Here is a 16,342-nt window from a genome sequence, read left to right on the forward strand (position 1 = left end):
GATTACTGAAAGTTATGTCTGAAGCATGCACTGCTTTTCGCTGAACAGCTGCAGAATTCTTTCCCAGTCAGTGTTTTCTTCTCACCTTTTGTGATTGATTTTCTTTCAGGTTCTCTGAATTTCTTTTTTGCTGGCATCCAGGCAATGCACTTTCTAGCCAGTTACTGAAATCTACTGAAAAAGACAAGTTTACTGTCTGTATTCTCTGAGTTTCTGTTTTCACGCTTGGAGAGCTGAAATTAAATTGTTACTCAGTGTACAGTCATCTTGGAAGTCCCCACCACTTTCAGCCCTTGTCACTGTCTGTACTCATTGCCTCCTTTCCTCTGCATTGTGTTTTGCCATTAGTCAGCTAATTTCCCATTAGCAAAGTGTTGGAATGAAAGCCTGTTGTACTACAGGAGTGGCTTTTTGCAGAAAATTGCTTTAAGAATATGTCTGAGCTGTGCCAGCATAGTCCTGTGTGCAGACCTCCACAAAGCAGTGGTCTTGAGAGCAAATTTGTCCACTGTGGGAATTCAGCCTCTTAGGACTTAGCCATGTAAGCTCTGACTTGGGATATTAATCTGGCTTTTTCTGCCCTGGTTGCACTGCCTGAGATTCTGCCCAGCTTAGGACCCCTCAAGAACAGTCCCTATAATTAGGTATGAGAACTTCATTATTTGTGTATTGACTGATATACTGGGGATTTCTCTGATGGATCAGAATATCATCCCAACTCAGATAATTTGTCCTTCCAGATGATACTATTTGGATTTTTTTGAAGGTCAGACAAGTATATCTTGTACTATTTTTTCATAGTTCTGTGGAGCCAGGTCTTTATTGTTGTTTCTTGATTGGCAGATAGGTAATCCGTAGTGACTGGGTAGTGAACTGGTGAGCTCAAAGAGCAAGTATAAAGGCTTAAGATATCCGGCCTTGCCAGCCTTGTGTTTTTCTTGGAATGCATTGTATTCACTTTGTTCTTGTAGAACTAGCAACGTATAGTTGTGGAAAGTGACCCTGCCTGACTTTTAAACTTCCAAGTGTTGTGCATTTCTGCCGTAATGATACTTAATTTTGTGCTGATTGGTGAAAGCAACAAGCACCTGCTATCTACACTGTAATGCTTGTCATCTTTTTAGTACTGACAGTATGTAACACGTATAAACTTAATACTGGACTACTTTGTTTAGGGAGAATTCACCATGGGTTTCCTGTAGAAAAGAACTTTAACATAGTGGGACTTCCTTGCCAGCAAATTCCAAAGGGATAGACAGAAACATTTGATTTGTACACCAACCTGTTGTGGTGTTACCTCTTCCTAAATGTAGGATTCAAAATGCAGGCTATACAATTAAGTATTATGTTAGAAACTTTCACCTGACTAATATAAAAAGCATTGCTCTGTCTAGATATAGTTGTCTCCTTTGCAGGCTCACCAGTACCTCCCAGTTTCACTATATTTTTGAAGCTGGAGCATTTGACAGCCTTGTGTTGGGCAAAATGTTACTCTCTCAAAAATTAATTTGTTCACAGTGGCTTATGTGGTGTATGGCTGGCTACCTCTACGAAGATGTATAGCTTTACACTTGTAAATTTTCTTAAATGTTACCAAGTACATTTCTTGGATAATTTTTTTCAGTTCATTGTTATGCTGTAAAGGTGAAGTATATAGATTTTTTTGTAATATATTTGTTTTATGTAGTAAGATGTAATCAGTCATAGTACTTGCTAACTGCTTGATGTAAAATCTGAATTAGTCCTAGGTAAGGTTCATGTCCTCCACCATTTGCCTTTCAGCAAACAAAAAAGTAATATCCTGCATTTGAGGAAATCTTTACACCTGTTTCTACACACTGCATGACATAGCACTCGAGATATTTAAGTATGCATACCCCTATGCCACCCTTTGCTGCTTGTACAGTTTGGGCCACGTTTTTCTATTATGTCTAAACGTCAGCATATTAAGTGCTCATGTGGCTCTTGTATTATATGTAAGACGTTGGAATTGCCTTTGTTGTCTCAGGGTAGTGCATGATATCGAGATATACTGCATGTGTCTTAATTCTGTCAGTTGAAGCTTCTTCAGTGAGAGAAGCTTTTGGCCTACTTTGTGTCCAAAAAGATGGCAGCTCTTCAGAGCTCCTTGTGTGGGAACTGGCATGAGGATTGTCCATGTAGCCACAAAACTAAGCCAGTGCATCTCCTCAAAGATAAGCATATATAGAGTGCAGGAAAAGACTGGCCATGCAAAAGTAAAAGTGGAATTTATCTCTTCCTGTCCTTACAAGGTGCTGTGCTCTTCCTTGACTAATGAGGATTTGAGCCTGCATTTACACACTGCCTGTGATTAACCAGTGTAATTCCCTCGGATTGATCTCTCAAGTTGCCCAACCACCAACAAGAAGTACTGAAGGCCAAGGACTTTACCCACCTGGGCCGGGCCACCCCCCACCCCACCCCCCCGGTAAGATGGACAACGGGTGTTAGTTATGAAGGATCCAGTCGGCTGTCTTTTCTTTTTTCTTATGGGCTGGACACCAAGCAAATGTTTGTTGTGAAACTTGAAATGTGCAGGGTCACAACATTAGAGAGTACTGACTGGACTTTATACAGGTCATTCTCTAGTGTGTGCTGTCTCTGGCTGGCACACAAACGCCTGTTTCTTGCTCTACGACACCCAGTGTGAGTCAGTCATACACTTTCCTTCTTACAATATAACTTGCAAACTTAACCCTTTCATGAGGGGTGAGAGGACCCTGAGACCATTGTTTCAAATACCGAAAAGAATTACTCCATTCCTCCCCTGCCTATAGGTGACCCTACTTTTAAGAAGGCTTAAAGTCTGTCTGTTAAGAAACAGTTTAGACTGCATTTCATTCTCTATTCCATCCCCTCAGAAACCCTTGTAGAGCTTTTGAGGATGAGGCCTGATGAGCTCTGGGTTGCCCCCCTTATGGAGCCATTCACTACAGATGCTTTCAGAACAATGTACCCCTTTGGCTTCTAGGAAGGTGGATGCCCTCTACAAAACAGATCTTGAGTGGGTAAAATGTTTAACCAAGCATCGTACTGCTGACTTCTTAGTGGTTTCTTTGTCTGGCATAGGTTCCAGAAACCACATGAGTTTGTTACCTTAACATGAGAGTTAACATTTCTGTTACATTGGGGTTTAGCACACACAACTGTTTCTCACTTGTGTCAGTTCCATTCTTAATTAGATAGGAAGGCTTACTGAAAATCCTAAGGGTCTTCCAGAGTCTGAGCTCATGCAGTATCATATAGAAACTCCCTCTACAGTCTCCATATTGGGCTCTCATGTTTCACACTGTATCTTTAACTGTGCAGATGCTCTGGCTAGTATCATAGGTACAGACATATGCCTGTGCAGGATGGCTTGGCTGAGATTGGCCTCCCATAAGGAGAAGCTGAAGAACAGTGTCCTGGATGCATATTTCTTGGAGGAAGTACTATTCATCCTGCCTGCCTGCTCAGGACCTAGTCAGCAGTCTCATGTAAAGGATGGAGTCCCTCACTTCAGTGGATTGCTTTAATGACTCCCTTCCTTCCTCTTCCATATCCTTTTTTTACAGTCCTAGCCATCTCCAAAGGAACATGAGACTTTCTCACCCTCTGAGAAAGATTCTGTTGTGTCACACAGTTTTATCTCCCCCCCTCAAGTGTCAGCCAGGTCTTTGAAGAAATTGATCCCATGAGATGTTGCACTGTAGTTCTAACCCCCCAAAATTGTAACTGCCCTTTGCTGAGAGGAGTCTCTAATTTTTACATCGCTTAGAGTACTTTTGCCAGTAGATTCTAGATGCTCATTCATGTTGACCACTGTTTTGCGCCCTCCTCCCCAAAAGAGCTGTACTGATCAATCAGTTCATGTCATTGGAACTTTTGTGAGTGGCTCAGCTTTTTTACTGTGAGTAACTGTAGAGACTGCTCTGTTTTCAAAAAAGAGGCAGGGAAGGTGCGTCTGTTTTTGATTCTATATGGGACAGGAGTTCCATCTTGCCCTCTGCCTCCACTATTTCACGGAGTACATTCATCTATTTTCATAGCTAGTGCAATAACAAAGGGTGCATTCACAACTGTGGGTAGTATGGGGGCATGAAAGTGCTGGAGAGGGTGACTGATAAACTTATTTGCAAAGAGGTAAAAAGTAAAATGGGATATGAGCAGTTTGGATTCAGATCAGGATGCAGCACAACCAACTTGATGTTTGCAGGGAGACATTTAGTTGAGAAAAAGCTAGAGACTAGGGAAGAGTCCTATTGGGCATGCCTAGACTTTGAGAAAGCATATGTTAAGGCCCCAAGAAAGCTGATTTGTGCATTCCTGCAATTATTTGAAGGCCCAGAAACATTAGTGAAATTTAGTGCAGGTTGTGTACAAGGACCCAATGACAGGACTTAGAGGTATTCCAAGTGACTGTGCTTCAGGGTTTAGCTCTGAGCCTACTGCTGTTCATGCTGCTGGTGGATCACATTAAGAAACAGGGACACATCAGCAAAGCTGCTGTATGCAGACAATGTGACATTACAAAAAGACTATGATACAAGAACTTCAGCAAATTATAATGGTTAAGGAATGCAACTGAAGTACAGACAAGACATATTTTGTGGCAATAAATGGGGGAATCATAAAAAACTGAGAACTGAGTTAGAAGGGAAAATAGTGCAAAAGAGTAACACCTTCAAGTATCTGGGAGGGGTGGTTGAGGAAAAGGGAAGTTTGAATAAGGGATTAAAAGCTAGGATCAGAGGGGCTGCAGCCAACTGGCACAGAGTGTTAGTGGTAGTTTATGACAGAAGAATGCCAAAGAAACTGAAATGTGAAAAACAAGATGTACAAAACATCAGTGCAACAATACTACTGTATGGTACAGAAACCTGGGAAGTAAAGGCAGAGCAGGTGAGGAAGCTGGAGATGATGAAGTGCCTAAAGCAGGTGGTAGGATACACACTGTGGAACAGATGAAGAAAGGAGGACATCAGAGCAGAAGCCATAATAGCTCCAGTTGCAAAGAAGGTCGAAGAAAACAGATTATGATGGTTGGGACATATGTGCAGGAAAGTAGAAAACAATCTGCTGAAGATTGGGCGAGACAGGAAGAAGGCAAGAGGGAGCCAGGACTTTCAGCAAAGAGATGTATAGAACATGGGAGAAAAGACCTGTGACAGTCCTTCATGACCATCTGAAAGGGTAGCGTTCCATTGAATTGAACACCCTGACCCCATGTAGAAAATGGAAAAAGGGGTTGATGATGACTGATGATAATGTTGATATCTATTTTTAGTTTTAGAAGGTTATCCTACAACAGCTTATATCGTTGCTCTTACAGGGTACCTGGATGGTGTCAGTTTGAGTATGATAGGTGCTTTTTGACAAAAAAAAAACAAAACATTTGGAGTCCACATAGATTCCTCTGGTTTCTCTGGGAGAACTTTGTATTCATTGCAAAATATAAACATTTGGACATTTATCAGTGCATAAAATGTCTTTATTAAGGTATTCTTGCTATGGTTACAGAAACTTTGCAGGTTATTTTCCTTCACCTAGATAAATGTCAGCTGGTTTTTGCTGTCTGATGTTTGCAGTCAATAATGCATGGTTTAGAAGAAGTGCTTTCTGGCACCTACTCAGAAGACTGCCTTTATCTCCATTAGGGTGGACTTTCCTCACAGTCAGTCATCTTTTCCTTTGGAGAGAATTCATGAGGTCACAGTTGGGATTCAGGAGTGGATTCTGCTGGACTTTCTGGGCGTATTCATTGCTGTAATCTTCATGGTGCATTTTGCACGTCTGAGTTTGTGAGTGTTGCAGGAATCTGTTAATTTGTAAGGGGTTTAGAGCCACCAAATTCTTATGGACCTTCTTGTGGTGTCAGACCCTTGGTCCAGATGGTGGAAAAGGACCCTAATGGTCTTCTGTTTGTTCTTTGCTTTCTGCTGCTGAACCTGTAGCATATTTTGAAGATAAACAATTCAGTTGTGGGCTGTGGAGCTTACCAGTATTCCAGATGGAGAAGAGAGCATGGTTTCCCCTCGAGAGTAGGTTCCATATAAGCCAGTTGGTGCTAAACCTGTTTTCCTGGCCCTGGTGGCCTTAGAGAGAATGCTCTGTCGGTTACCTCTGCTTGTCTGGCAGGCAACCAGCCTATTGTTTGGTCCTTAAACAATGCAAGGCAGGCACAAAATCTTACCCACTGGTACAGAAGTGATACTGATTTACAATGGACTCTGGAAGGCAGCATCACCGTCTCAGCCATTCATACCCATGAGGAAGTAAGTGAGCTAGTAGATTCTTTGAGCAATTACTTCAGTCTTCCATGAAGCTATGGGTTCTGATGCAGTTGCTTGAAGGTATCTTCCAGAGGTGAAGCACACCAGGCCCTCTGCTTGCCATTTGAAAGACTAAATAGTTGTGAATGTATTCTCACTACCAAGCACAGAGGATTCCTGCTGATCCCACATCTAACTGCTAAATTCATGAAAGAAATGTCAAAATTTGTTCTCATTATAGCTTGGTGGTCAAGAAGAATCTAGTTTTAGGCTCTCCCATCCTTAAAAATACAGAAAACTTTCCCAGTCCCAGCAAAGGATATCCACTGTACTTGGGGCACCTATCAATTCCATCTTAGGGTGTGGGTTCTAATATAACCCCTTGAATTCTAACTGACCTGCCAGTTGGAGTCACAGAGTTTGAGAATGTTGGGATGTTTTATGCTTGGCAGGCCTATAATTCCACATGGAGCTGGTTCTCATTTTCGGTAAAACTCTACCCACTGCTGTGCTGCTCAGTCTGCTTTCAAGTGATATTGATTTTTCTCAAACAGTTGTGCAGCTTGTTCTTCAGTTATTCTGTCATCAGAGCATATGTGCCAGCTGTCTCCACCTCATGATCTTATAGCGAGCAAAGTTGTGACCCAGCACCAAACTGGTCAGGCAGTTCTTTAAAAGAGCTCCTTTGCGGAACCTCTCCCGTGTGCGGTATTCTCATTTCATGGATGAATGTGAAGCTTGCCATTCTGCATTTTGAGCCTACTAGCATGACAGTCTTGAAGTCCATTTAGTAGAAAAAGAACTTTTTTGGTGGCTGTGACCTCAGCATGCAGAATCTGGGGGCTTTAGGGTGTTGTTATGTAGGGAATCATATCTGGTTTTTAAAAAAGGAGGTGCCCATCAGGGTGCAGATGTGTTTCTTACCAAATACATATTTTTAATTGTCCCTAAAACCTGTCCATCCAGCTTCTAGATATTTTCTCAAGAGCAGAAACCACAGGAGAGAGAACCTTTCACACCCTGAATGTGGAGCAACAATTAAAATGCTACTTGAAATTGTTGCACAGAACTAGGAAGACAGACCAGTTGCTCGTCATCTTTGGAGCAGGAAGTGATGACCTCGTGGTTGCTAACTCTATAGTTTCAAAGTGGATTGTAATCTGTGTTGTCATTTGCCATCAGTCAGCTATATATGCACTTTTGAATGCTGTGGTCATAGCTCACTCCAGTAGAATATCAGCTGCCATCGATGTTTGCTTCAAAAAATGTCTCCTTTGTAGACATCTATGCCAGGGCTACATGTTCTTTATTACTCACTTTCACTATGTTAGTGTCTTGACTGTGGCTTCAGAAGTCTGGTCTCGTTTTGTAAGACACTGCTCCAGGACTCAGCTTTTTGATTTGTGTGCTTTTGCAGTCCTTTGAGTCTTTCCACACTGATAGAACTGCTTGGAATTGATCCTAGCTGAAGTCCCATTATGGAGGCTTCTCAGTATTATATAAAGAGATATTGTATGTTTTTACCATATTGGTTCATCAGTTGAAATGCTGTCCCATATGAGTTGGGATTAAAGTTCTTCTCCATTTGTTCCCCGTGTGAATGAATTTCACTTCTACCGGCCTTGACATTTGTAGTGCCAAGCAAATCAGTCAGGTGTATACTTATATTTTATTTGATAGCAATGCAGGTGTAAAATCTGTAGTGCTATTTTTTGATTTACAGGAACATGCTTACTAATGGCAACGAATCAAACTGATCTGGGGACTTACGCACTTACGTAACTGGTAAATAATGTCACAACATGTGTCGATTGGATATGCAAGCATCTCAAAACACAGGAACTTCTAATGTTCTGCTGCATGGTGATTGGTGGAAAAGCAGATCCTCTCCAAAGACCCTTAAGGAGAGGTCCTGTTAGACATCATTTGATGTAGCAAGTGTCTGTATGTGTCACAGTCTTTAGGTATTTTTTAGCTGATAGTTACATCTATGTGGTGATCTTCCTGTGAATATGTTTACCATTTTTCCCTCCAATATAACTGTGTTTTCATTGAAATAATTGCCTTGGTATTTGAAGTTAAAGTTCCTGCTCTGCATTTATAATAATTCCTTTTGTTACTTCAGAAGCTGAAGGTTGTTCCAGTACAAAGACATCCCATCCTGAGCATTTACGTTATTCTTCAAAGAGACTCACTGGTCTGGAAGTCATACTGAGAGAATTTGAAAAAATTGCCACTGAGTACAAGTATGTGTGACTTTTTATTTCTATTTTGTCAAAGACAGTCAGCCAGTAGATGCATTAGTTCTTTTTTCAGAAATAGCCCAAAGCATTATAAGTACTTTTATATTAAGAAGTGGTAGCATTGTCATCAGAGGTGACACTGTACATGTAGTACATTGCTGAATAGCATGGTGCTCTGAGCAGTACAGTATAGCAACAGTCTGACCAGTTGCAACTGTACCTGTTCTTAGTAAATATTGCAGTAATAATCCTTGGGTCTTCCTGCCATGAAGAAGCCCACAACCAATCTAATTCCTAGCGTCTTTGTATCAACCCCAGCCGAGGACTGATGTCCAGACATCATGGTTTAAGTCGGGCACATGCATCTTCGTTTTTTTCTGGCTGTGCAATCTGATGCGCTACTCTGTATTTCTAATGGTCACAGTCCATCAGTCTGTTAATCGGATTGTTTTCCAGAGTTGAGTCCAGTCTACATTCAGGTAAGTACACTGCTGGGTAAGTGGACTTTCATTTAATGTTCAAAAAAAAAAAGAAAATAATTGCTTAAAGTGTGGGAAGTAAATCCCACATATGGATTTTATTTCATTTATTTTGCTCCAGGGCCTGAACATGACATTTCTAGTTGTGAGTATTGTACTAGATTTCATTCCAAAACCATGAAATGTATGGCCGAAGTCCTAGCAGCCCACATGGAGTCTTCAGACTTACCATCAGCCAGCTTTATAACATGCTGCAACGTCTCTTGATTTTCTTGCTTTTAAAAAAAAAAAAAAAACTGAAAAGGGATTCTGTGCCCAGTTGGACTTTCGCTGTAAACAAATGAAAATAAATAAACATAACATATAAACAATGACTGAGCTTATTGATCAGGGGAGTATTTATTTTTATTTTGTATTTTATTTTACATTAGTTTACTTGGAAAGTCTGACTAGACAAAATGTCCTTTTTCAGCAGAAGCCCCGGGGAGAAAAGCTCCACAATTTATAAATAATAGCATGGTACATATACAACGTACAGATACAAATGTTGATTCAGTGTCAGATAGAAGGGCAAAATGAAAAATATGTGTTATACATTTCACTAATACAATCATATAGTTAGGAATAAAAAGAATAGCAGTGCTGTGACTGAAGGTAAAAAAACAAGCAAGTTAAGTAATACATATGTTTAGTAGGGTATACTATTCAAATACAAAAATAATTGGCTGTGTTCTTTTAGCTGCCTTAAGACATCTATTCCCTAACCAGTGTTTGTGCAAGAGCAGGTCCAGGATTCAGATAGGTGTGATTTTAGAAATTTTTTACAATTACAAAGACATGCTTCTGGAGAATTTCTCCCTGGGCCTCTGCTGAAAACAGGATCTGTGGAACCTAGTCGGACTTTCCCGGTCAATAAATGTTAAATAAATACATTTAAAAAATTTACAGTTGAAAGTTAGTAATTCTGATATTTAGTGTCAGGGAATTCTAAGTTTTGGCAGCGCAGTTTGAGAAAAGTGAAACTCCAGCTGCATTGGTTAGGTTTGGATATATTTAAGAAGGATTTGTTAGTGGAACACAATACCCTGTTATTGGAGTAGTGCATTAATAGATTTTGAAATACTGGTGTTTTTTTCTGGCTGATTTAGTATTCGATGGGCGAAGGTGAGTTGATTATAAGTAGATTTGGTAATTTGAGCCAAGATAGTTGTTTTAAATCCAAACAATGATGAGATCTGAAATTTGATTCTATAGCAAACCTTGATTTTTATTATAGCATGTATCAAGTTTTGCTAGGTCAGATTTCTTAATATTTGTGAGAATTTGTGAGGTGTTTAGTAGCTTAGAGATAAAATGGGTTCTTGCTCTAGTAGCCTTTGAAGATTTGTTTAGAAAGTGCCAATTTCTGTACAGGGTTCCTAGTTTTTGTGAACTTCTTTTTGTTGTCTCTGATATGTGTATGTCTGATTTCATATTATGGTCAATGAGCACTCCAAGTAATTTTGTTTGGGAAACCAGATAAATAATTGTATAGTTTGATGATGATGTATGGTGAGTAGGGATCTGCAGCTCTAGTTGGACAGAAGCGCATGAGTTTTGTTTTGTTAGGGTTAAGTACAAGTTGTGCATGGTTTAGCCAAGATTCCACTGCACTGAATGACTGCTGGATGATTTCTTGGAGTTTCTGTAGTGTTGGGGAGCGCAAATCAGAGTGGACTCATCCGTATGTTAAACTAAGGAGGCAAGTGGGGTAGCAGTATGAAGATTGTTAGTAAAGATAATAGAGGAGTGGAACCAGAATAGATCTCTGTGGTACTCCTAACATTACAAGCAGTAGTGAAGAGAGATTTTGTTTCCATTTTACAGCTTGCTAGCGACCAGTTGGATACTGCTGGCACCAAGTAAGTGTAGAATGAGTAGCTAAGTTTAAATTCCAAGACTGTAGTTAAGAGTTTAGAATGAGAGAGAGTATCAAAAGCTTTAGACAGATCAAGAAAGATGAAGGAAACTAAATTACCTTCAAAGCAATGGTGGTTAATGTTATTAAAGTTAACAAGAGCAGCGATGGTACTGTGTTTAGGACGGAAACGGTGCTGTGTGTTAGATATAAGATTATTGGTTATTAGATAGTTTAAGATTTGTGAATGGATGCACCTCTCAAGTATTTTAGTTAATGGTGATAGTAAAGCTGTTGGCTTGTAATTCTGTTGAGTTTCCATCTTTATGTAGAGGGGATGATGTATGATGCTTTCCAAATTGTAGGGACTTGTTTTTCTGAAATGGATGTATTTATTAATATGGATACTGGATAGGCTATTGCTTCTGCAACAGTTTTTAGATATTCAGCAGGTAGAAAGTCTGCAGCAAGTGTAACAGGTTTAAGCCTTTTGAGATATTTAACTATGGTGTTTACTGGAACAGGTTGGAAAGAGAAGTTATTGGGATCAAGCATGGGTACTACGTGAGTCTGGGTAGGGGAAGAGCAAATGTTCTTCGTGTTTCACTGTTGCAGTCATCACATCTGGGTTATCTGCTTGTAGTAGCCCTCGGTCGGCCTGATTAACAAAGTCTTGGGTCCTTCGTCAGTTGCTGTCCCTTCTTCCGTGACATCAGGTTGTCAGGGGTATAAAACATGCAGCCGACACCATTACATCAGTCTTTCTTGCCGTGCTGTGCCCGAAGCAGAAACAGTTCACAAGTGCCGGTCGGCCGACTCCTGAAATTTTTGTTTTCGAGTTTCAGAACCGAAGTCTTCAACTAAAAGCTAAGTATCCCGTTGTAGAAACTTTTTCTTGCTCTAAACTGATGTCAGTAAAAGTAAATAATTACATTACTTGTGGAAAGCAAATACCTCATAATGATTTTCATTCATAGTGTATTCCTTGCCTAGGCCCTGACCACAACATACCTCGGTGTCAGTTTTGTGCCTTATTTAAGCCACGAATTATCCGTCGTCTGTATGATTTTGCTTCTAAATATTTTTGTGCTCGGTTCAATTATCCTGATATGTCTTCGGTAAGCCATCCGACTACCGTCATTCCTAAAAAAATGCAAATATAAAGACAGAGACAGGTCACCTAGGTCCAAGGCTGCCAACAACGCTTCTCCTAAGCCAGTTCGCCAGTACTCAGTGAGGCGCTTTCACAGCCCCTGATACCTGCTACTTCAGGTTCGCAGGCCTCTACTGAGACCCATTCGGAGTCCAGTATGCTGCGAGATGCTTCAACTGTGGAACCTGCGGATGTCTTTATCTTGGATGGGTCCAGAGCCGCTTTGCAGGCACCGGCTTCTGAGGGTTTATTCAGGTCTACTGACTTGCGTATTAAACCAATGCCATCTTCTTTTTCAAGGCCTAAAACTCAAACCATGCCTAGAAAACCGACGCCCAGACCGCATGGTCAGGCCTCTATGCCTAAAAAACAAATGATAAGAATGGCTGAAGACCTTATTACTTTAATCAGGGGAAGCCAGCCTTCCCCCTCTAAGAGACCTAGGACTGAGTTTGCTTATGATACTTCTGACCAGGATTCTGAATTTTCTGTTACCTCTCATGGCCAGGATTTACCCTTATCTACCTATGAGGATTCTGATGCTGAGGACTCTATTCCCTCTGCTTCCCCTCCAGAGGATTTCTCTTTTGGTGAAACCTTGCATACTCTCGGGGAGCATTTTCGTTGGGAAAGTCAGGATTTCTCTGATTCTAAAAAGAGGCTTAGGGATTTCTTACTCCTGCCCCAGCACAGGCCTTTAGCCATACCTCCTGTACTAGACATTGTTGATGATGCCTTTTCGGAATCTAGCTTGGCCCCTGACTCTTTACCTCCTGCTCCCAGAAAACCTGATGTATATGACAGGGTCCCTGACTCTTACAAGTTCCTTTTTAAAAATCCTACTGCGGATCCTGAGACTATTTCACAGGGACCCAAGGACATTAAAGCTACTACTGCCAAAAATCCTACCCCCTCTGATAGAGACTCCAGGGCGCTGGATAGATGGGGTAAGAAGGTATACACTTCTGCAACTTTGGCCATTAGGGCCTTAAACTGCCAGTTTCATATGTTAAAGTATCAGCAGCATATTATTGGATTACTTAAACAGAAAAATTATGTTGATTCCTGATTGTGCTGAAAATAAGGATTTACAGGATTTACTGCATTCAGCTGAACATGTTGGAAAACATACTCTGCAGTGTGGTTTTGATTCACTAGAGGCATCTTGCAGGACTACTGTAACTGGGTCTGTACTTAGAAGGCATGCTTGGCTTAAGGAGCAATCCTTGCCAGATCATGTTAAAGCAAAATTACTGGATGCTCCCTTAAACCAGGACCGCCTGTTTAACAACAAGGCAGAAGAAGTTCTTAAAAAGATGGAGGAAAAAGCTAAATCTATGCAAACTGTACAACCTCCAAGGTTTAGTAGGCATTGGCCTTCCAAGAATTGGTCCTTTCCTGCCTCTTCCAGACCTTCTCAGTCCAAACCCAGATCCAGCAGAGCTCCCAGGCTTCAGTCCCAGGGTACGCAAAGGACTAAGCAGTGGGGGGCCTCCACTTCCAAATCTGTGAGTAATAACCTCCCCCCATGGTAAACTGTCTCAATGACTTCTTTTTAAAACTTCCAAGCACTTCTCAACTGACTGCCCCTTTGGGGGGAAAGATTGATCTTCAGGCAAAGAATTGGGAACTCATACCCAGGACAAATGGGTTCTAAATATAGTGTCCCAGGGATACAGATTTCACTTCCACACATTACCAACACCAAGCGGCTGGCCAGATCTACCCCCAAAAGAGTGGGCAGAGGCCCAAAAGCAAGTACTTTCTCTCTTAAGCACGGGGGCTATTCAATTGGTACCAGAAGAGGAAAAGGGACAAGGTTTCTATTCAAGACTTTTCCTGGTACCCAGAAAAGACAATTTATGGCGTCCTATCCTGGACCTTTCTACTCTAAACACCTTTTTGGTGATTCCAAAATTCAAGATGCTGACTCTTCACCAGTTGCTCCCTATGCTAGGCAAAGATGCCTGGTTGGCAACACTAGATTTAAAGGAAGCATACCTGCACATCCCAATCAGGGAATCTTGCAGAAGATGCCTACGCTTCAAATCAGTTCTCTGCACTGCCCTTTGGCTTATCTACTGCTCCCAGGGTATTCACAAAGTGCCTAGCTCCAGACATTGCATTCTGCAGGCAAAGAAATATTCAGATATACCCATACCTGGACGATTGTCTAATTCAGGCAGAAAGCCAGGACATACCTTTGAATCATCTGGCCTTTGTACAAAGGGTGCTAACCTGTCTGGGGTACACCATAAACGAAAAGAAATCACACCTGGTACCCTGTCAACAAATTGTATTCTTGGGAGCAAGCTTGAATACAACTTCCCAGATGGCTTTCCTCAATTCAGAGAAAAAAATTAATTTGACAACCTACTTCAAACAAGTGGCCACAAAAACCCTGCTATCTGCAAGGCAGATACTACAAACCTTGGGGTTCATGACCTCCTGCATTCTTCTAATTCCATATGCAAGACTGCATATGAGGAAACTACAATGGTATCTAAAAAGCCTATTGTGTCAACCTTCTCAGGATTTAGAAGTAATGATTCCTATCATACCTTGCCTACGCCTAGAGTTCCTTTGGTGGGCAGAGGCCTGCCACCAAAACAAGGGACTACCATTCACACTACCCCCTGCCGCCCAAACCGTAACAACAGATGCATCAGACTGTGCATGGGAGGCTCACCTGTCAGGGAAGTGCATTAAGGGCAAATGCAACCCAAGTCAAATGCACCTGCATATCAATCAAAAAGAAATGTTAGCTGTACAGAATGCTCTAACAGCCTTCAAGGACCACATTCTTCCAGGACAATTAATGGTAAAGACAGACAACACCACTGTTGTGTGGTACATAAACAAGCAGGGGGGGTACACATTCTTACCTCCTCTGCAGACTAGCCATGGCATTGTGTAACACAGCCCTGAGTTACCAAGTGCATCTACAAGCTCAATTCCTGCCAGGAAAACTAAATACACTGGCAGACGAACTAAGCAGAAACCTCATGGACCCACACGAGTGGAAACTGGAACCAAGGATTTTCAACATATTGACAAGCAAATGGGGGAGCCCAGATATAGACCGGTTTGCCTCCCCCCCCCAGAACTATCAGTTGGACAAAATTTTGCACAAGGGCTCCCCACAAACAAGCTTGGAAAGTGGATGCTCTGTCCTTCATCTGGAAAAACCTATCAGTTTATGCCTTTCCTCCTCTGCTCTCCAAAGTGCTACTAACGATCAAACAAGACAAACCAAAGACGATTTTGATTGCACCAGACTGACCACGCCAACACAGGTAACCCCCTCTTGCGTAGTGTGTCACTGTTGGCCCCATGGCACTTGCCTCAGACTCCTACCCTATTGTCTCAGCAGGAGAACCAGATTCTACACCCACAGCTTCAAACACTGAACCTAGCAGCCTGTCTAATTACCTAATCTCTCCTTTACCTTCCGTCAGTAAACCAGTGATGGATATCATTTTAGAGGCAAGGAGGCCTAGTACTAGAAAATCTTATGCTGAAAAATGGAAAAGATTCTGTGCCTGGAACCAATCTCAAGGGATGAGCACAGCAGTGCCCAATTTACCTCAGATTTTACAGTACTTAACTGAGATGCTTTACAAGGGCCTGTCTTTCTCCTCCATCAAAATTCACGCCTGAGCCATTTCAGCTCACTATAACACAGAACCTCACCTCTTCTCACATCCACTGCTCAAACAGTTCCTCAGAGGGGCCAAAAACTTACAACTACCTAGGAGAGCTCCTACTCCAGCCTGTGACCTTAACTTTGTATTATAGAAACTCACTCTTCCCCCTTCTTTCTTGAAAAACAGCTTTCCTTTTAGCAATCACTTCAGCAAGAAGGGTATCTGAATTACAGGCCCTTATGGCAGTGGAGCCTTCATCATCTTTCATGCAGACAGGGTGTCCCTCAGGACCTATCCCTCCTTCATGCCCAAGGTGGTATCCAGTGTAGCCCTTAATCAGTCCTTTCATTTGCCAACCTTCTTTCCTAATCCACAGAACAAACGGGAACGGATACTGCACTCATTAGATGTGCACAGACAACTTAGATTCTACTTGGACAGGACTAAACCTCAAAGGAAATATGAACAACTGCTGGTGGCATTTGCTGCAGGGGTAGAGGGGAAGGCTATTTCAAAGCAAGCCATTTCCAAATGGATAGGCCATTGGATTCATTTCTGCTACAACACCATGGAAAACCTATCCCCACAGGGGATCAGACCCCACTCAACCAGGGCTGCATCTACCTCTACAGCCTTTCTCAGTGGCGTCCC

At 41.7% G+C, this 16,342-nt stretch overlaps 1 protein-coding gene across 1 annotated transcript in view; it reads left to right on the forward strand.

The window, feature by feature from the left end:
* LOC122816213 overlaps positions 1–16,342 on the forward strand; it is a 1,390,304-nt gene that overhangs the window by 824,342 nt on the left and 549,620 nt on the right. The window contains exon 8 of the mRNA XM_044088959.1: positions 8,398–8,518. Within this exon, the coding sequence (XP_043944894.1) occupies positions 8,398–8,518 (121 nt within the window). The remainder of the gene's footprint in view (positions 1–8,397; positions 8,519–16,342) is intronic.

This window comes from Protopterus annectens, chromosome 12.part0 (genome assembly GCF_019279795.1).
Source record: "Protopterus annectens isolate FY-2018-M chromosome 12.part0, PAN1.0, whole genome shotgun sequence".
Classification (NCBI taxonomy): Eukaryota; Metazoa; Chordata; order Ceratodontiformes; family Protopteridae; genus Protopterus; species Protopterus annectens.